The sequence below is a fragment of the Eurosta solidaginis genome, chromosome 1 (assembly GCF_040869045.1).
Source record: "Eurosta solidaginis isolate ZX-2024a chromosome 1, ASM4086904v1, whole genome shotgun sequence".
In the NCBI taxonomy this organism is placed as follows: Eukaryota; Metazoa; Arthropoda; class Insecta; order Diptera; family Tephritidae; genus Eurosta; species Eurosta solidaginis.
In genome coordinates, this window is record NC_090319.1 from 230,441,161 (window position 1) to 230,463,389 (window position 22,229).

Below are 22,229 nucleotides of genomic sequence, written 5' to 3' on the forward strand. Positions count from 1 at the left end.
TCTCAAGCCAAGATAAAGGAAGGTATTTTTGTTGGACCACAAATAAAAAAGTTGATCAAAAATAATCAATTCAAAGGACTACTCTCATCAGTTGAGGTAGCAGCGTGGGAATCCTTTGAAAAGGTCGTTGCTTCTTTTCTCGGTAGACACAAAAGCCCCAACTACGAGCAGAAAATGGGTAAATATTAAAGGCTTATTAAAATTAATTTCCCAAAATTCTATAACTTGTTTACCTAACTAATATTTTCTTTCCAGGCGTAAATATGTCTTTAAAAATTCACTTTCTGCACTCACATTTGAGCATTTTTCCGGCAAATCTTGGCGACGAAAGTGACGAACATGGCGAAAGGTTTCATCAGCAAATAAAACTAATTGAGAATCGATATCAAGGATTCTGGGACATCGCAATGATTGGTGATTACTGCTGGTTTCTCATAAGAGAAACCGATCCTAAACTGAATAAGCGTCAAAGTAGAACACATAATTATTTCGACTACATAGTAAAATCAAATTAAGATAAAGATTGTTAGAATATAGTATAAACATAAATAAATAAAAAAAAAAGTTAAAAATATGGGTAATTTCATTCATAAATTGAACTTTTAACTAAATAGAAACAGAGCATAGCTAGATATTTTACTCTTCTTTATACCATACATACGTTTTGAGGTATACGTTGAAATTGCGCAACCTGGGTATTCTTATTTGATCGCGTATAAGTTACGTAGTTTTGCATTCGATGATAGCTTATCTTTTTTCTAATTAAACAGAGCTTAACGTAAAGATAAAATATCGGGAAAAAAGTTGTGGTTTTGGAATGCTGCCCTCGCAAAGAGTAATTTTTTTCATATTTTTTCATAAAAAAAATAAAAATCTGAAATGATAAGCTAATATCTCGAAAACTATATCGTTGAGCAAAAAAGAATGTATGATGCATTTATAGCAAATTTTATATTCTTTCCGATTCTGCTTGCAATTGCTTGACCCGTTCGTGAGACATACGTAATTAAAGGGAGCCATCTTTTTGGTTTTTTCGAAAAACGGTAAATTCCAAATATCTCAAAAACGGTACCACAGAATCAAAAATGAACAGGGGGTGGTTTTACATACGAATTTCATAACGGCGTCTCTGGTAAATTTTGGCCGTCGACCAGTGTATTTGGCGTAATTTCCTGAACAAAGTTTCTACGTCGTTGAATACAACCATTCAAAACCAAACCATTTGCGCTGAAATTGAGTCAGATTCAATTCAACCATTACTGAACCATTTTGGGCGTTTCCAAGATCTAAAGCTGGATTCCCTACTGGAATACGGAAGCAAAGCATAAGATAACCTAAATAGCTACAGATATAATAAATGGAAATTGTAGACAGTTATAAATGTAGATATGAGTGGTCTAAAACTAGTTAACAAATTTAAGAAATCCTGACAATTTAAAATAATTGCATTGAAATTAATTGAATCGGTTATTTCGAAAACAATATATAATGCATATTATTTTCAATCCTGTTTTTTTGCTATGCTTTCGTCGCATTTGTATTTCTTCGATAATGTGGTTAAGTCGTGTTTTCAATTGGACTGCTTGTCGACAATATAAATCATATTCGCACTTTCGATGTAATATGAAGCAGGCCTGCACACACCTATATTCTTGTACTGATACCAAAAAGGTACAAGGCTTCAAGTACTTCATAAATAAGAACGAATTTAAAGTACCACAGTTCTTTTACCTCAATTATCAAATTGCACCTTAGTAGTACCTACAAGTATGAAAGTACTTTATCTCAAAAAATATGGCAGCTTGATTCATTAATTGAAATGAAAGTATAGCACTTGTTATAAGTGGTGTGGCTGAGGCGTGCTCCACCAACTACACCATAGATCCTGGGTTCGCTTCCCGTGCAAATCAACATCAAAAATTTAGAAACAGGTTTATTCCTATTGGAAGAAAAGTTTGTAGAGCGGGGTCGCCCCTTTGCAGTGAATTGACAAACACTCCGAGTTTATTTCTGCCATGGAAAGCTTCTCAGTGAAAACCTATATGCCTTACAGATGCCGTTCGGAGTCGGCATAAAACCTGTAGATCCAATCCCACAAATTTGTAGGGAAGTATTATTCCCAAATAACCGATCATACAATGCTACAGCGTATTTTTTTGTTTCACCTTGGGAAGGGTAGAAAATCTAGAAGAGTCATGAATGCGAAAAGGTACAAAATCAGTGTTTAGAGAACTTTACATCCACGCTCCATTATTTGCCTTTGTAAGCATTGTATCCAATTTAGCTAACTTTTGCTTTCGCATTTCGCTTTCCAATAAACATGCTATTTGTGATTTTTCAGTACTGCCATAGAAACACATAAGCTCACATGTGTATTGTGGTTGCCGCTTTAATAAAAACTAGATGACTGTATTATTAGTTAACGCCTTGCCGTATTTCGATAAACGTTCAATTTCAATTCCGAAATCGACCACTAACTAACCAACGTCAGGGACGGAGAGCGCTCCGAAACAGGTCCCTGGTAGTCGGGAAACTCTCGGCGGAGAAAAAGGGCTGATCAGACGGATTAGCGCAGGGGCTTCGTTCAAACCCCGTAGGTCCAGGAGGTCCGGCGAATGCGTCGAACCAACCAAGCACCAGTAAGGAGGCCCTGTCGCGAGGAGCTTTCCCAGTGGGAGTCCTGGTGTCGAAGTCTGGCCGGAAAGGTAGGCGATCGACGCCGCGAAGGAAAGTTCTGGGTGATCGGCGCTTTGCCGCGAAGATCCTGGAGCGCGGAAGTGATACAACTCAGATTTCTGAGAAGCATGCCCGGACCCTGGATTTTGCCAGGAGCGTCGTAGCTGGGGACGATCACTCACCGGTGTCGAACGATGCGGGTGAGGAGCAGGGTTTGGGGGCTAAGAAGCGACAAAGCTCGGATGAGAGGAATGCCTCAACGACCAAAACGGCCAGAGAAGGTGGGGACATACTTGTGTTTAACGAAACCGTTAGGCGAGCGGGCTCCATCAACTTCGGTGTGTTGGATAGGAGTAGGGAGGATGGTGCCATCTCCCGGGAGGAGTGGCTGTGGGTCGCCAGCGCCATATCAGCGGCCTATATGACCGCCCTTATGGAGAGCTCAGGTCAGCGGCCTGGCTTCCCACATACCCATTATTCCAAACAAGTTTCCTTTTCAGTTCAAACGCCTGTAATTTCCCGTGAGCGCGTGTTTTTCTATGACGATTAATAAGTCGCAAGGTCAGACACTTCGAGCCGCTGGTATCGACCTTAGAACTTTCTCCACGGACATCTGTATGTTGCTGTATCGCGCGATTTTTTATTCCAAATTTTCGCTGCAGCGCTTGTTTTTTGTTTTTTTGGATTTATTGCGTTTGATTCATAAAACAATAGAAAATTTGGAATAAAAATGGCCCGGTTAAAATTGAGTCGTTTTTAATTCATAATTCACGCTTTCGATGTAATATGCAGCAGGCCTGCACACACCTATATTCTTGTACTGATACCAAAAAGGTACAAGGCTTCAAGTACTTCATAAGTAAGAACGAAGTTAAAGTACCACAGTTCTGAGGCGTGCTCCGCCAACTACACCATAGATCCTGGGTTCGTTTCCCGGGCAAATCAGCATCAAAAATTTAGAAACAGATTTATTCCAATTGGAAGAAAAGTTTGTAAAGCGGGGTGATTTTTCAGTACTGCCATAGAAACGCATAAGCTCACATGTGTATTGTGGTTGCCGCTTTAATAAAAACTAGATGACTGTGTTATTAGTTAACGCCTTGCCGTATTTCGATAAATGTTCAATTTCAATTCCGAAATCGACCACTAGCCAACCAAGGTCAGGGACGGAGAGCGCTCCGAAACAGGTCCCTGGTAGCCGGGGAAACTCTCGGCTGAGAAAAAGGGCTGATCAGCCGGATTAGCGCAGGGGTCTTAGTTCAAACCCCGTAGGTCCAGGAGGTCCGGCGAATGCGTCGAACCAGCCAAGCACCAGTAAGGCCCTGTCGCGAGGAGCTTTCCCCGTGGGAGTTCTGGTGTCGAAGTCTGGCCGGAAAGGTAGGCGATCGACGCCGCGAACGAATGTTCTGGGTGATCGGCGCTTTGCCGAGAAGATCCTGTAGCGCGGAAGGGATACAACTCAGATTTCTGAGAAGCATGCCCGGACCCTGGATTTTGCCAGGAGCGTCGTAGAGGGTCAGACACTTCGAACCGCTGGTATCGACCTTAGAACTTTCTCCACGGACATCTGTATGTTGCTGTACCGCGCGATTTTTTATTCCAAATTTTCGCTGCGGCGCTTCTTTTTGGTTTTTTTTTTTGGATCTATTGCGTTTGATTCATAAAACAACAGAAAATGTGGAATAAAAAATTGAGTCGTTTTTAATTCATACATATTTTTATGTCTGGTAGCATCATATTTGCTCAATTCACTGCGTTTTCTTGCGTTTTTTTGGTAACTTTAATATTAAATTGTGATCAAACTATAAGCCTCCTGCGGGTGGTGGTGTTGTTTTTAGGATCAGGGGATCACAACACCCTCCCACCACACCAACCCCTCGCCCTCTGTGTATAGTCTACCCAAAGTTGTAAATAGTTATATCTAAGATTTTTTGAAATAGAACGAACGTTAGTCCGATTAAAACCAATTTCACAAAGTGAATTTTAATTGTTATCAGAGGCTATAGATGGCCCATGGCCATACAACCTTGTATATAAGTATGAATATTAGCACATGATTTTAATATTGCGAAATATCGGAGGTTTTGCGATTACTTGGATGCCGAGATTGGAAAACCAGGAAAAATTCATGAGCAATAATTGTTCTGAACTCAAACGTTTTTCTTAAATCAGTATGCTCCAGGTAAAAAATCCGCTAGCATTTTTTAAGAACAGTTGCCTTGGCATAAATAAAAAAATCTGTCTCTTTTTCCATACATTTGCTTTGTAATGCGGAAAATATCTTCAAGGAAGAATTTTTACTTCTAGCATTATACATATCAATTTATATTTATACAAGCTTAACAAATACGGAACTGATAAAAACTTATTTAAAAAATGTTTATTTACAGTTTGAAATTTCATCTCTAGTTTGCCTTTTGTTACATGCGGAGCACATTTATTCTTCAGGTACAGATATTACGTATACTGAATCTAATAAAGATAATTGGCGTAATTTCCTGAACAAAGTTTCTACGTCGTTGAATACAACCATTCAAAACAAAACCATTTGTGCTGAAATTGAGTCAGATTCAATTCAACCATTGCTGAACCATTTTGGGCGTTTCCAAGATCTAAAGATGGATTCCCTACTGGAACTTATAACGGAAGCAAAACATAAGATAACCTAAATAGCTACAGATATAATAAATGGAAATTGTAGACAGTTATAAATGTAGATGTGAGTGGTCTAAAACTAGTTAAAAAAATTAAGAAATCCTGACATTTTAAAATAGTTGCATTGCAATTAATTGAATCGGTTATTTCGAAAACAATATATAATGCATATTATTTTCAATCCTGTTTTTTGCTACGCTTTCGTCGCATTTGTATTTCTTCGATAATGTAGTTAAGTCGTGTTTTCAATTGGACTGCTTGTCGACAATATAAAGCACATTCGCGCTTTCGATGTAATATGAAGCAGGCCTGCACACACCTATATTCTTGTACTGATACCAAAAAGGTACAAGGCTTCAAGTACTTCATAAATAAGAACGAAGTTAAAGTACCACAGTTCTTTTACCATAATTATCAAATTGCACCTTAGTAGTACCTACAAGTATGAAAGTACTTTATCTCAAAAAATATGGCAGTTTGATTCATTAATTGAAATGAAAGTATAGCACTTGTTATAAGTGGTGTGGCTGAGGCGTGCTCCGCCAACTACACCATAGATCCTGGGTTCGCTTCCCGTGCAAATCAACATCAAAAATTTAGAAACAGGTTTATTCCAATCGGAAGAAAAGTTCCCCCTGTGGGTTAGGGGTTAGAATATGCCCACGGTAGGTATACCGGTCGTAAAAGGCGACCATAATACCATGGGTACCCAATCCATGAGTAAGGTGTTTTACTCGAAAGGTAGCAGGGTGGACGCGGTGTATCACCCTGTGGGACCCTAGGCAAGGTCTTTATAAAAACTGCTACCGCGGGAGCAGGAGAAGCCAGTGTGATCTGGTGCACTGCATCGAACGATGCTTTGTACTCAGGTCTCACCTCCTGTCCTGGGATGGCCCCCTTGTGGGAGCATCGCGGTGGCTGTGGTTTCAAATAGAGTTCACTTATGACACACGCTCTGAGTAGACTTGTTTTCCCTTGGGGACCTAAGACCCAAGGGAATTCGGTCTCATGCTTGCCACGGCAGTCCCAATTTCATTGAGAAACTGACCCTGATGGGCAGATGATAGGTTGGTCACATCCCTTAATTTGTGACAAATATGCTGCAAATAAGTTGACGAAAGATGGTGAAGGAACGCATGTCTATCGTCAGCCGAAAAACAATCGATAATTGTACGAGTGGGCCGGTGCTCATCTCGTCTTTTGAGATGTTTGAGGCTGCTTTAGACTGCGTAAGCGAATAAGAGGCGTTCGCTGTGTGGATGGCCACATCCTATATGTGGTAGATTTGACGTTGTCAAATCACTGCAGTGTGGCGGACTGCAATGCAAGGATGTTGCTGGGGCAGGTACTCGGTACTTACAGGTCTGTGAGCGGAAAAGGTTGGGCACATCCCTTAATTGTGGTAGGAGTTTATTTGGAGGCAAATCGGAGCATAATTGTTGCGTAATTGAGTGGAAATTGGAGCGAAATTAGTAGCAAAAATGGAAGCCAATAGTAGACAATATGGCACACAATGTTTGTCAACGTAGTGTGGCCTCAAGCGATGTCGAGGGGCATTGTTGAGGCGGGCACTCGGCACTCACAGGTCTGTGTGCGGAAAAGGTTGGTCACATCCCTTGATTTAATTTGTGATGGAGTTTTAAGACGGAGCATAATTGGATGCCAAGCTCACTTTGTTTGTCAACGTAGTGCGGCCCTTTAAGCAATATCTAAGCAAAACCAAGCTCCGTCGTTAACAATGTATTTATACATTGTTGTAACACTGCAGAACAGAAAAGGTTGGTCACATTCCTAAATTGCGACAAAAACACAATATCTAAATCTGGTTAACTTGTTAATCAGATATCGAGATATCAAAATCAATGAAAGAGGGACTCTGAGGCAAGCACGGAACTCGCGGTGGATTTGCCGTGCAACCGGGTGCCATTACCCGAAAATGGAAGAGGAGGATGGATAGTCCTCCTCGGCCAAACCAAGGCTGGTTGACTTGAACACCCCAGCTCACCGATTTGGTACCAACTTGTTGGGCCGAAGATCAACGGACATTGATCTGTGTTTTACACCGGAGGTAAGTCTTCACGACAGGGACTCCCGTAATGCACGTTCTTTCGTCTGGAAGAAAAGTTTGTAAAGCGGGGTCGCCCCTTTGCAGTGATTTGACAAACACTCCGAGTTTATTTCTGCCATGGAAAGCTTCTCAGTGAAAACCTATATGCCTTACAGATGCCGTTCGGAGTCGGCATAAAACCTGTAGGTCCAACTCACAAATTTGTAGGGAAGTGTTATTCTCAAATAACCGATCATACAACGCTACAGCGTATTTTTTTGTTTCACCTTGGGAAGGGTAGAAAATCTAGAAGAGTCATGAATGCGAAAAGGTACAAAATCAGTGTTTAGAGAACTTTACCTCGACGCTCCATTATTCTCCTTTGTAAGCTTTGTATCCAAATTAGCTAACTTTTGCTTTCGGATTTCGCTTTCCAATAAACATGCTATTTGTGATTTTTCAGTACTGCCATAGAAACACATAAGCTCACATGTGTATTGTGGTTGCCGCATTAATAAAAACTAGATGACTGTGTTATTAGTTAACGCCTTGCCGTATTTCGATAAACGTCCATTTTCAATTCCGAAATCGAGCACTAGCCAACCAAGGTCAGGAGCGGAGAGCGCTCCGAAACAGGTCCCTGGTAGCCGGGGAAACTCGGCGGAGAAAAAGGGCTGATCAGACGGATTAGCGCAGGGGTCTTCGGTTAAACCCCGTAGGTCCAGGAGGTCCGGCGAATGCGTCGAACCAGCCAAGCACCAGTAAGGAGGCCCTGTCGCGAGGAGCTTTCCCAGTGGGAGTCCTGGTATGGAAGTCTGGCCGGAAAGGTAGGCGATCGACGCCGCGAAGGAAAGTTCTGGGTGATCGGCGCTTTGCCGAGAAGATCCTGGAGCGTGGAAGGGATGCAAATCAGATTTCTGAGAAGCATGCCCGGACCCTGGAGTTTGCCAGGAGCGTCGTAGCTGGGGACGATCACTCACCGGTGTCGAACGATGCGGGTGAGGAGCAGGGTTTGGGGGCTAGGAAGCGACAAAGGTCGGATGAGAGGAATGCCTCAACGACCAAAACGGACAGAAAAGGTGGGGACGCACTTGCGTTTAACGAAACCGTTAGGCGAGCGAACTCCATCAACTTCGGTGTCTTGGATAGGAGTAGGAAGGATGGTGCCATCTCCCGGGAGGAGTGGCTGTGGGTCGCCAGCGCCATATCAGCGGCCTATATGACCGCCCTTATGGAGAGCTCAGGTCCGCGACCTGGCTTCCCACATACCCATTATTCCAAACAAGTTTCCTTTTCAGTTCAAACGCGTGTAATTTCCCGTGAGCGCGTGTTTTTCTATGACGATTAATAAGTCGCAAGGTCAGACACTTCGAGCCGCTGGTATCGACCTTAGAACTTTCTCCACGGACATCTGTATGTTGCTGTATCGCGCGATTTTTTATTCCAAATTTTCGCTGCGGCGCTTGTTTTTTGTTTTTTTTTGGATTTATTGCGTTTGATTCATAAAACAATAGAAAATTTGGAATAAAAAATCGCCCGATTAAAATTGAGTCGTTTTTAATTCATACACATTTTTATGTCTGGTAGCATCATATTTGCTCAATTCACTGCGTTTTCTTGCGTTTTTTTTTTTGGTAACTTTAATATTAAATTGTGATCAAACTATAAGCCTCCTGCGGGTGGTGGTGTTGTTTTTAGGATCACGGGATCACAACACCCTCCCACCACACCAAACCCCGCCCTCTGTGTATAGTCTACCCAAAGTTGTAAATAGTTATATCTAAGATTTTTTGAAATAGAACGAACATTAGTCTGAAACGTTTTTCTTAAATCAGTATGCTCCAGGTATAAAATCCGCTAGCATTTTTTAAGAACATTTGCCTTGGCATAAATAAAAAAATATGTCTCTTTTTCCATACATTCGCTTTGTAATGCGGAAAATATCTTCAAGGGAGAATTTTTACTTCTAGCATTATACATATCAATTTATATTTATACAAACTTAACAAATACGGAACTGATAAAATCTTATTTAAAAAATGTTTATTTACAGTTTGGAATTTCATCTCTAGTTTGCCTTTTGTTACGTGCGGAGCACATTTATTCTTCAGGAACAGATATTACGTATACTGAATCTAATAAAGATAATTGGCGTAATTTCCTGAACAAAGTTTCTACGTCGTTGAATACAACCATTCAAAACCAAACCATTTGCGCTGAAATTGAGTCAGATTCAATTCAACCATTGCTGAACCATTTTGGGCGTTTCCAAGATCTAAAGCTGGATTCCCTACTGGAACTTATAACGGAAGCAAAACATAAGATAACCTAAATAGCTACAGATATAATAAATGGAAATTGTAGACAGTTATAAATATAGATGTGAGTGGTCTAAAACTAGTTAACTAATTTAAGAAATCCTGATAGGTTAAAATAGTTGCTTTGAAATTAATTGAATCGGTTATTTCGAAAACAATATATAATGCATATTATTTTCAATCCTGTTTTTTTCCTACGCTTCCGTCGCATTTGTATTTCTTGATAATGTAATTAAGTCGTGTTTTCAGTTGGAATGCTTGTCGACAATATAAAGCATATTCGCGCTTTCGATGTAATATGCAGCAGGCCTACACACACCTATATTCTTGTACTGATACCAAAAAGGTACAAGGCTTCAAGTACTGCATAAGTAAGAACGAAGTTAAAGTACCACAGTTCTTTTACCTCAATTATCAAATTGCACCTTAGTAGTACCTACAAGTATGAAAGTACTTTTTCTCAAAAAATATGGCAGTTTGATTCATTAATTCAAAATGAAAATATAGCACTTGTTATAAAGCGTGTGGGCGTAGCGTGCTACGCCTACTACACCGTAGATCCTGGGTTCGCTTCCCGGGCAAACCAACATCAAAAATTTAGGAACAGGTTTATTCCAATTGGAAGAAAAGTTTTATAGCGGGGTCGCCCCTCTGGAGTGATTTGGCAAACACTCCGAGTTTATTTCTGCCATGGAAAGCTTCTCAGTGAAAACCTATCTGTCTTTCAGATGCCGTTCGGAGTTGGAGGTCTAATCCCACAAATTTTTACTGAAGTGTTGTTCCCAAACAACCGATCATACAATGCTACAGCGTATTTTTTTCACCTTGGGAGTATTAGAAAATCTAGAAGAGTCATGAATGCGAAAAGGTACAAAACCAATGTTTGGAGAACTTTACCTCGACGCTCCATTATTCGCCTTTGTAGGAATTGTATCCAGTTTAGCTAACTTTTGCTTTCGCATTTTGCTTTCCAATAAACATATCACAAACAGCTATTTTTCAGTACTGCCATAGAAACACATAAGCTCACATGTGTATTGTGGTTGCTGCTTCAAGGGATGCAGCTCAGATTTCTGAAAAGCATGCCCGGACCCTGGAGTTTGCCAGGAGCGTCGTAGCTGGCGACGATCACTCACCGGTGTCGAACGATGAAGGTGAATAGAAGGGTTTGGGGGCTAGGAAGCGACAAAAGTCGGATGAGAGGAATACCTCAACGACCAAAAGGGCTAGAGGAGGTGGGGACGCACTTGCGCTTAAAGAAACCGTTAAACGAGCAGGCTCCATCCAGTTAGGAGTCTTGGATAGGAGGAGGGAGGATGGTGCCATCTCCCGGGAGGAGTGGCTGTGGGTCGCCAGGGCCATATCAGCGGCTTATATGACCGCCGTTATGGAGAGCTCAGGTCCGCGGCCTGGCTTTGAGTACTCGGGATGGTATCATGTATTTAGATTGATTAATTATGCTGACGAGCGGTCAATTTCTTTGGTTTGGGAGGTCTGGAAGGGAGTCAGGCACGAGGCCGTGGGAAGGAGGTTCCCCCTTCGACCGAGGGCTTGAGTGCCTGCCGGATCATTTCAGCCGGAGAAATTTCTGGAACTCATGCGATACCCAAACCTTCCGACACATAACTCGAAAGTCCTTACAGTAGAAGAGACCGTTGGGCCACATCGGCAAGTATAAGTCCACCGGTCCTCTCTCTGTGATGAAGGGGGTTTTCTCCTATGGTCTCGAGCGTGCGGTCCTCAAGATCTACCACGCCGACTCCAGCCAAAATGGCTCATCTCCCCTAGAGACTGGAAGGGGGAGGCGTCCGCAGGGGAGCTAGCACCAATGGTAGTGGCTGCTGACCCGCTAATTCGGACAGCGAAAATACTGGCGGGATCCGTCATCAGTGTAAATCGTCTGTTTGGTAGGGAGGAGGAACTCCTAGCCTCCGAGGGCGAATCGGCCAAGGATGAAGTGCGGAAGAAATGGTGATAATGGACATACGTGAAATCAATCTTCAGCACTCTAAGGCGGATCCAGCTAATTTGTTGTTTTGCCTTGAAAAACGCGGAGAGGATATAGTTCTGTCCAGGAGCCGTGGCTGAGTAGTAACGGCTGGATTAAGGCCGGGAAATTTCAACAACTTGGCGCATTGGAGGCAGGTAGGCCTAGATCCTGTGTGCTTGCTTAAAAGGTGATTCAAGCTTTTATTCTCTCTAATTTCAGTAATGATGACGTAACCACGGTCTGTCTCCAGCGAGGCAGTAATGGAATGTGGGTGGTCTCAGCGTTCTGTAGGGGACGTAGCGGGTACGAAATCACCTCTGAAGCAAGGCGGAGAAGTGTTGGCGGCGGGATTGTGGGTGCCGATGATAACGCTCACCACAGCATCTGGGGAAGCTGGGATACCAATACTAGAGGTGAGTCTTTGTTTACTTTTATTGTAGATGAGGGACTCTGTAAATGTAAAATGGGAAATGACCCGAATATTGTTACAGCGGAAAGGGAGGAGATCCTGGACCTCACACTGGTTAGTAGAGAACTGGAAGATCAGTTATCGGGTTGAAGGGTTCTCTACGAGCACTCCTTCCCTGATCACCGATATATTCAGTTCCCGGTAAACGTAGAACGTACTGGTAAAATATCTTTTAGGAACCCTAAAAGTACTAACTAGGACTTGTATTATAGGAAGCTGGAAGAGCTATTGCCTGCGGCGCCTGCCGTTAGTTCAGACCTGTCCGAATCTGAGATACACGTTCTGTTGGAAAACTTCACCTCGGCAAGCAATAGTGCCTTTCAACTGGGGATTTATAAATATGAAATAAGGATAGCCAAGCGACATTTATGTAGAAGCTACAATGAATCCGCGAGGCTTAGAAAAATGCTCTCTAGGAATCCCGCGCCTTTAGGTTATATGAGGGATGATAATGGGGATAGGTCGATGAGTAGCGGGGAATCCCTAAAGCTTCTAGTGGATAATCATTTTTCCAATGTCCCAGTTGCGCTGGGATCCTCGCTCGCCTTTAGGTTATCTGAGGGATGATAATGGCGATGGGTCAATGAGTAGAGAGGAAACCCTAAAGCTTCTAGTGGAGAATCATTTTTCCAATGTCGCAGTTGCGCTGGGATCCTCGCCTGTACGGTTGGCGATCCTTGCATATGCAGGAATTTTTGCCATTCTACTACGGAAAAATCAAATGACCTGGGCTATAAATTCGTTCAAGCCCTATAAGGGTACGCTTACATAACCGCGATAAACTGAAAAATTGCAATCAGATGATGAAATCGGCCGGGCTGGTGTTAAAATTGCAACCGATTATCGGCCTGCAGCTTTTTCTTACATTTTACTTTTTCTCAAAAATACGCTTGCGTTTATGTTTTTATGTGCTTATCCCATAAATGGCGCCTGTTTTGCACCCAATCAATTAATTTTTCACTCCATCGTATAAATAAATAATTTTTTTCACAGTAAATGCACGCAATTTATCGGACGATAAAATTGAACACGCGCGAATTTATCGGCAGTGAAAAACGACAACGTCCGACGACAATTCGTTGATCGTTTGAAATGTACATACGCTCGTCTAAATACATGTGTTTATTTTTATCGAACGATTACGACCGACACCGGGCGATCAAAATCGGTGGCTGCATGAGCGTACTCTAAGTCTCCGGGCCCGGATGACATCATTCCTGCGTAACTTCAAAGGTCTTTGGGGATTTCTGCCGCTGATTGGCCATCATCTACATTAACTGCCTCAGGCTTAGCTTTAGTCCGAAGTCTTAGCATAGGTCAAGGTTATCTTTATTCCAAGAGCCGGCAGTTCTCATGTGGATTTTAAACCATCCAGTCTCGTAGTTTCTTCTTATGACGTTTGAGCGATTGGTTGACCCTTACCTACGAGAGAGGGTTCCTCGGGGTTTACGGTCGGCGCAGTATGATATTGTAAAGGCAGATCAACGAAAACGGTTCTTCATTCGATTGTAAAGCAAATAGAGTGGTCCCTAAAACACAAAGAGTTTGCTCTGGTCGCCTTCCGCGACATCGAGGGGGCCTTTAACAATGTCTTACCAGGGGCAATCGAAAAAGCTCTGGTTGAATTTATTGACAAACTTCTCTGCACCATAACTGTCGCAGCGGAGTGGGGAGGGGCTATAATTGAGGAAGGTGTCTAGGGCCAGGACACGGGGTGTTGTCTTATCTCCTCTGCTCTGGGTTGTGGGAGTCAACGAGCTTCTTGTGGAGCTGGGAGCTAATGGCTGTCGGGTGGTTGCCTATGCAGGCCTAGCTATCTTAAGCAGGGGCAATGGGCGATGTTCTGCAGGGCTACCTAGATACTGTGGCTAGGTGGCCTGAATCATGTGGACTGGCGGTCAACCTGGGAAAAACGGAGCTGGTTCCTTTTACCAGGAGATGTAGGATGCCGATTTCAGAACTCCCTCGATTGGCGAGGTACCGTTGGTACTTTCTGATAGGGTTAAATATTTGGGGATTGTTTTGGACAAGAAACTGTCCTGGGGACCCAATGTGGAAGATAGGGTCACGGAGGCCGCGGTTGCCTTGTGCTGCTGCATGAGGGCGATGGAAAAGAGATGGGGGAGCTCACCAGGAATAGTTCACTGGCTTTTGACAGGGCACTTTCCCATGAGAATCCAAGCGGTACTTCGCAATATACTGGAAACCCGATCCTACTGTAGCTGTATGGAGGATGATGAGGTCATGCTTGATTGCCCAGCTTTTGCCAGAACTAGGCGAAAGTACTTCGGTCGCGACTCACTTGGATCTCCGGAGGATTGATCCAAGGTTGAGATCGCTATCATTCGGAACTTTATCGTTGCTACGCAACGATTCTCTAGTTAGCTATAGCTACGTCACTGTTATTTTATTGTATGTGGTATCACAACGGACCTTCACATTGTACAAGTGAGCTTCCCCTATAGAGCAGCTACCACCTAACCTATCTGAAATTGCGCATATAGGTAGCCATTTTCCTAGATTATTCACCCATATTCTGCATTTCGATTACGTTCCCGTTCTACGCTCCGCTTTAATCGAAGTTGGGCATTCTGCATAACGACGGAATCGTAACGAGAAGAGGAAGAGCAAATGATTTTTCGAAATCAGCTGTTTGTACGGAATGTGTGAACATTGGAACAAAATAAATGAAAGAAAATTTTAAAAAACTGAAAAACGTTTATATTTTATTATCCACGCCATTTTGTACAAAAAAAGCAATAGAATATATTGCCGCAGTATTATATTTTTTTGAGTGAAGTGCTTTCATAATTGTAAGTGTTTTTTTGTCGTTCTTTTGGCCAATTCCCTGCCGCGGCCACCAAGTTTTTTTTAAATCGGATCCCTGCACGAATATAGTTGACATTTTCTGAATTTTATGGGTACTAATTGTTGCACTGGCCTAAAATACTTTATGAAGATTTATTCATTCTTTCCGCCAGGGTTGTTTACGTTTTGGCTTCACCTTCCTCTACACCGGCGGCTTGCTTTGGCATATAAGAGGACCCAACGAACAAATTATAGCTGTCTATTATAATGGAATCAATAACCGCGGTTTTATTTGTGGAGTTGGAAAGCAACGCATACGTAAATGGCCAGGCGAGAATGGAGAGGCAAATATTGCGAGATTTGTGTAATCCATTTGAGATGAGTGACGAATTGTAATAAATTGAACTTAAAAGTGGTAAAGTTTAATGACTTTTTTTCTTATTTAGGTTCAAAAAAAACTCGACTTAATAAGGATGCTTTCAAGTATGTATTAGATACATTTGCGGGGCAAATACGTCCAAGGACTTCGACATCGGCATGTTGTTTTTGACCTGGAAACATATAAAAAAACAATCATCATCAAGCCTTTTACGTTTCTTAATAAGTTTTACTTACATTTTTGTTAAAATTCTGTTATAAATTAATAAAAAAATAAAAATAAAATATTTTTCCGCAAACAAATTTGCAACTTAGAAAAACGGAACTACGATCGGAATGCAGAATAAACAAAATCGAACGATTCGAAGTTGGATCGACAGAGATTGCCAAATCGAAAAAATTCCAATCCAAGTCGCTGATTATTCATACACGTTTTTTCGGGAAATGGAGCAGGGGCCGACTGGGACTGGGACTGTATGTGGTATCACAAAGGACCTTCATGTTGTCCAAGTGAGCTTTCCCTATAGGGCAGCTATCACATAACCTACCGGAATTTGGTCATATATATAGGTAGCCCTTTGCCTAGATTAGTATTCATGCACTTTTTTCGGGAAATGGAGAAGGGGCCGACTGGGACTGGGACTTGTGGTGGGACTGAGACTGGGAAAAGGGGTGGAGAAGAACGGGAATAACTAGAGAGAAGAGAAAAGAGTGAATTAGAAAAGATAGAGTTAAACGAAGATAGAGTGATGTGGATAGATGGAGCGGAAAAGAGGTGAGGGAGAAAGACACGCAGAAAAAGAGAAAGGCAAAGGAAGAGTGAATAAAAAGGTAAGGAAAAGTTGGAGAGAGGAGAAGGGAGAGTAAGAGGTAAAATCTGCTTAAAAGTTATGCAGATGACCAAAGCTAGGGCAGAAAAACGGCTGCCGGGTCTGCTAGTCGTAATTTAAAAGAGCATTTAAATTATATTCCTCGAATCGAATAACACGACCTTAGAGCTTCTGCTTCTAAAGAGTACATAGATGGCAGGAAAATTATCATACATATATAGTGATTTTGAAATGCAGCAAGCAGATAATGGCAAAGAATCAGGATGATATGCAAGCTACTATAAAATATTAACAACATAGTTAATTTATTATTAGCACTATCGTTTTTAGGTAGATATGAAAGAAAAATAATGGAAAAGATATATCTTGGCAAACGCAACAATTTGTGTGAGGGTATGGGCCTGAAATATCAGTACCGTTATTAGAGGGGCGAACCGTGCGTAAGATTCAAGCCCACCGTAAATCGGCTTCAGACCTGATAAATCTACCATCGAGCAGATTTTACTTATACGCTCAGTCTTGGAAAAAACCGGTGAAAAACGAAGTCACACACATCATCTCTTAGTTGGTTTTAAATCCACCTTCAACAGCTTTAAAAGGAGCTACCTATATACCGCTCTGTCTGAATTTGGTTTCGGCGCAAAACATGCACCGCTTTCTAAAATGACGTTGAGCAACAGCACCAGCTCAGTAAGAATTAGGGAGTATCGCTCTGGAACAATATTCTATAGAAGCATCCAATGACTGTCGTATGCAAGGGCGAGCGCCGAAAACGATTAATTGATGAGCTTTAGGATCTTTATACAGACACCAACATTATTCAGTGGATTAAAACATAGAGGCTACGGTGCCTATGTCATGTTATGCGAATGAAAAATAATGTTCAAAAGAGTGTCCTGAAACCGCCTATCGATGCACAGGTAGAAGGCGGCTCCCACTGGAAGGAGCAGGTGGAAAACGATTTAAGTTCCCTTGGTGTGACCAGTTTGTTTACCCAACGAAGAAGCGATATATATATATATTTATAAAAATTGCGACTATTTCTTTTTAAATTGGTTCTGTTAGATGCACGAGGGCTTATAAGCAGAATTTTTGATATACATGTGCATAGTCACTGCTTATAACCGGGATTTTTATATGAGCACTTCCCGCAGATAAGCAGAAAATCCGAAAAAAGTGTGCTGCGAAAAAAAGCACCAGTAATATTTGAAAGCAAAGTCTAGAAGTACCCTGTAAGGAAAGCCTTTAGTTCAAAGCTGGTGCGCTTCTAGTGCATTCGGAACCACTATAAGCTCGCCCTCTATCTCTTTTACATGCTTTCAACTGGCGAGTTTAACATCACAGTGGAAATTATCACCGTTACCTTACGTTTTTTTTTACTAACCGAAATCCTACATGTTGCGTCTAAACAATTTTATACCCGCTTTCGATAGTTCCGAACCACTCCATTAGTACCTGCATTGGAAATGACAACTCACATTTTAAGATAGTTCTGATCCAGGTGACAGTTCGAAATATTTCAGCTAGCAGGCTTTTTCAAAAATTGTATTACAAAAGTTTTTTTGAGTTCCAATGCAATGTTTTGGATTCCACGAAATTGCCATCTGGAGAACTAAGGCATGTTGAATATGAATTAACTCAAACAAAAAATACTTGCCATTTTCTCAATACATTGTATTGTCACGGATATTAGCATCACTAAGCTATACCATCACTAAAGCGATGCTAAGGCATGCTAAGCGATATTTACGTCAATAATCAAATCATGTATACACATATATAAGGCAGCCGAGAGATGTCACACACAGATGCATTTACTTATACGCCTATGTGTGCGCGAGAGACTGTAAACTACAAACATTCACATCAATAATTCAATCATTATGTATCTACATAAACGAATAAATAATTGCGTCTACATATATGTGCCATGTACGTATACGAGCAGCGGAGAGTCAATGCACTAACACATGCATATATCTGAGAAGTTTGAGAGCTACTGGACTAGTAGATTCTGGAAGCGCCTAAAAGATGTATAAAATTGTGCAATTTTAGTTATAGCTGAGAAGTTTCAGAGCCCATGGACAATGCTAGTAGATTCTAGAAAAATGCGAACGAGGAAACCAAAGGTATAAAAGGCGACAGATGTAGAGGCGCTGTAATTCAGTTTGAGTTGAGCACTCAATCAGTTATTGATTAAGCACGCGATCTGGCGGCCAGTAGTAGAGTTTAATTTGAGTTATCAATCAGTTTGGTTATTAAGCCAGCGAGTAGCAAAGTATAAGTGTTATTGTGAAGTACTTTAATAAAGGCCATTTTTTCCATTATTCAATATTGAAGTTATTTATTCAACAGTTTAGTGATTCGAGCTTAGCAGAGGATTGCAAATAAGAGGATTTGCAAGTAAATTCGTTACAATTGGTGTCAGAAGAGGAATTGTTGAATAAATTCCGAAGACTTCGAATAAACTTGGACATGCCAAAGTTGAGTGAATTGACGATCCAGCAACTGAAGGAGGAGTTGAAAGTCCGTGGAGTGGCTACTTTTGGCGATAAATCCCAGCTACAAAAACGACTAAGTGTAGCTATGGTATTTGAAGGAATCTACAATGCTGAGGAGTATGACTTTCATTATGATAGCGACAAAACAACAACAAAAATGGAAGAAAAAAACGAAACACCGCAGACAGTGACGAATACAGTATCTGTACAAACATCGACAATGGCATCTCAGCTGGAGTCACAGGAGGCACGCATTTCCGAAATGGCGTCGCAAATGTCATCTCAATTGGAAGAACAGAAGACATATATGTCATCTCAATTGGAAGCGCAAGAGGCACGTATATCTGGAATGTCGACAAACATTTCGGAACAGGTATCATCGCAGCTCTTTGCGAAACTGGACGAGCAGGATGCAAAAATTTTACAACTCGAGGACAAAATTGATGCCGAGATAGAAGCGTTGAAAGGTCTTATGCAACAGTTACAACTAAATCGCTCAGCTGGTCCAGCGAGCAATCCGAAGATAAAAACTCCATCTTTTGACGGCTCTGTTCCTTTCGAGGTATTCAAGCTTCAATTTGAGAAGACGTCAGCAGTGAACAACTGGAATGCTGAAGATAAAGTGGCTGCTCTATTCGTAGCATTGAAGGGGCCAGCAGCCGAAATCCTACAAACGATTCCCGAAGGAGAGCGGAACAACTATGAAGCATTGATGGCCGCTGTCGAGAGACGTTATGGAAGCGAGCATAGAAAACAGATATACCAAATGGAGTTGCAAAACCGTTACCAAAAAGCAAACGAGACGTTACAGGAGTTTGCTTCGGATGTTGAAAGATTGGCTCATCTTGCAAACGCGGCCGCACCCTTGGAATACACAGAAAGGGTAAAGATTCAGAGCTTTATTAACGGCATACGGGACGTCGAAACGAAGCGAGCCACATACGCGAACCCAAAGTCAACATTTGCTGAAACGGTATCCCATGCACTGACTCAGGAAACAGCGTCACTTTTGAGTAAGCCCGCATACAAAGCTCATCGCGTGGAAGTGGAAAGGCCCGATTGGGTAGACACAATTTTGGAAGCACTGAAAGGATTACAACAAAATAATGCCGGAGTTATGAAGTGTTTCAAGTGCGGTAACCCAAGTCACATTGCACTTCATTGCAGAACCGGTCATGGTAGTTCCAACTTGGCTGGTCGTAAACGCAAAGCTGGAGGAGATAAACAAGAGCGAGTCAAATGTAAAAATCGAGGTCTTGCCCCAGATATGGAATGTAGTGTGATACCTATCTCGCAAACTGGAAGGAAATCGAGCAGTCTTACCGTCAAAGGAAATGTGGATGGCAAGGAGCGTGTACTGACTGTAGATACGGGCGCATCTCATTCATTGATCCGATCTGATTTGGTCAACAGGAAAGTAAAGCCATTACCTGGAGCAAGATTGCGTACGATTACTGGCGAGTATAACCAATTCCAGGGAGAAGTGGTATGTGTGGTCTTAATTGGGGAGGTCATGGTTCTACACAAATTCGTTGTGGCAGAAATCGTTGATGAAGTCATATTGGGAGTGGATTTCGTAGTTGACTATGACATCAGGATCGACATGCAGAAAAGGATTATGCATTATAAGAACCAGGATGTGCCAATTAACTTCAGTTTGGAAAAAGGTTTCAGCAGTAATCGAGTACTGGTGGAGAAAAGTCGACAAAGGCCACGAAAGTCAAAGGTAAAGGTTGATGAAACGAATGGGCCAAACAAAGCGAAATCAAAAGTATCTGCGAGAAAAACACCGGCATTGACAAACCCTAATGGACGCACTAAAACGACTGCAAGAATTTTGCAGGAAGCATGCAAGGGTGGTTTCAAGCCATCGCGCACTTCTGTTGGGAAACGGCGGAACGATACTGTCAAGCCAATCCGTCAAGCGCAAGCTCTGCGAAGTAGTTCATTGGTCAAACAACAGAGTGCGAGGGAACGACTAAGGATAATGAGTAGTAAGATCAAACGCAGGTACAATGAGAACAATAATTCGGAAGGGTTCTTGGAGGGAGATTTGGTACTGTTAAACAACCCTCACCGGCGGAAAGGTGTTCCAGCCAAATTTCGGTGCATTTGGGAAGGCCCGTACAAGGTTGTGAAGAAGATCAGTAATTCCATCTACCGCCTACAAACCATTGGGAAACCACGAAATAGAAAGGTGGTTCATTTGGAGATGCTAGCGGCGTTTAGATCGAGAGATTTGTCTGATCGGGACGATCAGAATTAGGTGGAGGGCAGTGTCACGGATATTAGCATCACTAAGCTATACCATCAGTAAAGCGATGCTAAGGCAAGCTAAGCGATATTTACGTCACTAATCAAATCATGTATACACATATATAAGGCAGCCGAGAGATGTCACACACAGATGCATTTACTTATACGCCTATGTGTGCGCGAGAGACTGTAAACTACAAATATTCACATCAATAATTCAATCATTATGTATCTACATAAACGAATAAATAATTGCGTCTACATATATGTACCATGTACGTATATGAGCAGCGGAGAGTCAATGCACTAACGCATGCATATATCTGAGAAGTTTGAGAGCTACTGGACTAGTAGATTTTGGAAGCGCCTAAAAGATGTATAAAATTGTGCAATTTTAGTTATAGCTGAGAAGTTTGAGAGCTCATGGACAATGCTAGCAGATTCTAGAAAAATGCGAACGAGGAAACCAAATAGTATAAAAGGCGACAGATGTTAGAGGCGCTGTAATTCAGTTTGAGTTGAGCACTCAATCAGTTATTGATTAAGCACGCGATCTGGCGGCCAGTAGTAGAGTTTAATTTTAGTTATCAATCAGTTTGGTTATTAAGCCAGCGAGTAGCAAAGTATAAGTGTTATTGTGAAGTACTTTAATAAAGGCCATTTTTTCCATTATTCAATATTGGAGTTATTTATTCAACAGTTTAGTGAGCTTAGCACAGGATTGCAAATAAGAGGATTTGCAAGTAAATTCGTTACAGTATGTACATATAGTTGAATCTTTCGCGAAATAGATCTGTGGCTTTCCGGCTTAACCGAATAAGTTAGCTTTTCTCGAAACTGGCTTAGTGCGGGATTTGATATCTATAAATGTTAATATTTCCAGAAAATATCAATCTATACTGCAATGTCAAGCATCAAGTTCATAATCACCCTTATCGCAAAGTTCACGCGGAAAATTGTTCGCCTTCACTTCTTTTGTTCGGGTGAACTTTTTCCGCCTATCGGCAATTTCGAGCGAACAAAAGTTCACTTCGAAGCAGCTGATGCTCTATTGTGAATTGGCAGTGAACAAATAATTTACTTAAAATTTCGTAAATTTTCTAACCAAGCATATATTTCCTTAAAATACAACAAAAATAGAAATAAAAAATTTATAAAATAATGTTTTTTAACTTTCTGGTTAATTATTGAGCTCAAGGCCGCAAGGATAAATAAAACACCATGTATTTTGTGGTATTATAATTTATATAATTGGTCGATATTTCGGTTTCAATCTGAAACCATCATCAGGAACAAATGAA

General features: G+C 41.6%; 1 protein-coding gene across 4 annotated transcripts in view; it reads left to right on the forward strand.

The window, feature by feature from the left end:
- Nucleotides 1-9,877, forward strand: part of Patr-1 (Protein associated with topo II related - 1) — a 308,440-nt gene extending 298,563 nt beyond the window's left edge. Inside the window, exons 7-8 of one of the 4 annotated variants that reach the window (XR_010948786.1) lie at nt 5,067-5,395; nt 9,432-9,563. Coding sequence is in view for 3 of the 4 variants with exons in the window: in XM_067760228.1 (XP_067616329.1) it covers nt 9,432-9,710 (279 nt within the window). In the remaining variant the exon portion in view is untranslated. Of the gene's footprint in view, nt 1-1,159; nt 1,344-5,066; nt 5,396-9,431 lie in introns of those variants that run through there. The other 3 variants (XM_067760230.1, XM_067760228.1, XM_067760229.1) reach the window with 3 other exon arrangements.
- Nucleotides 9,878-22,229: the final 12,352 nt, after the last annotated feature.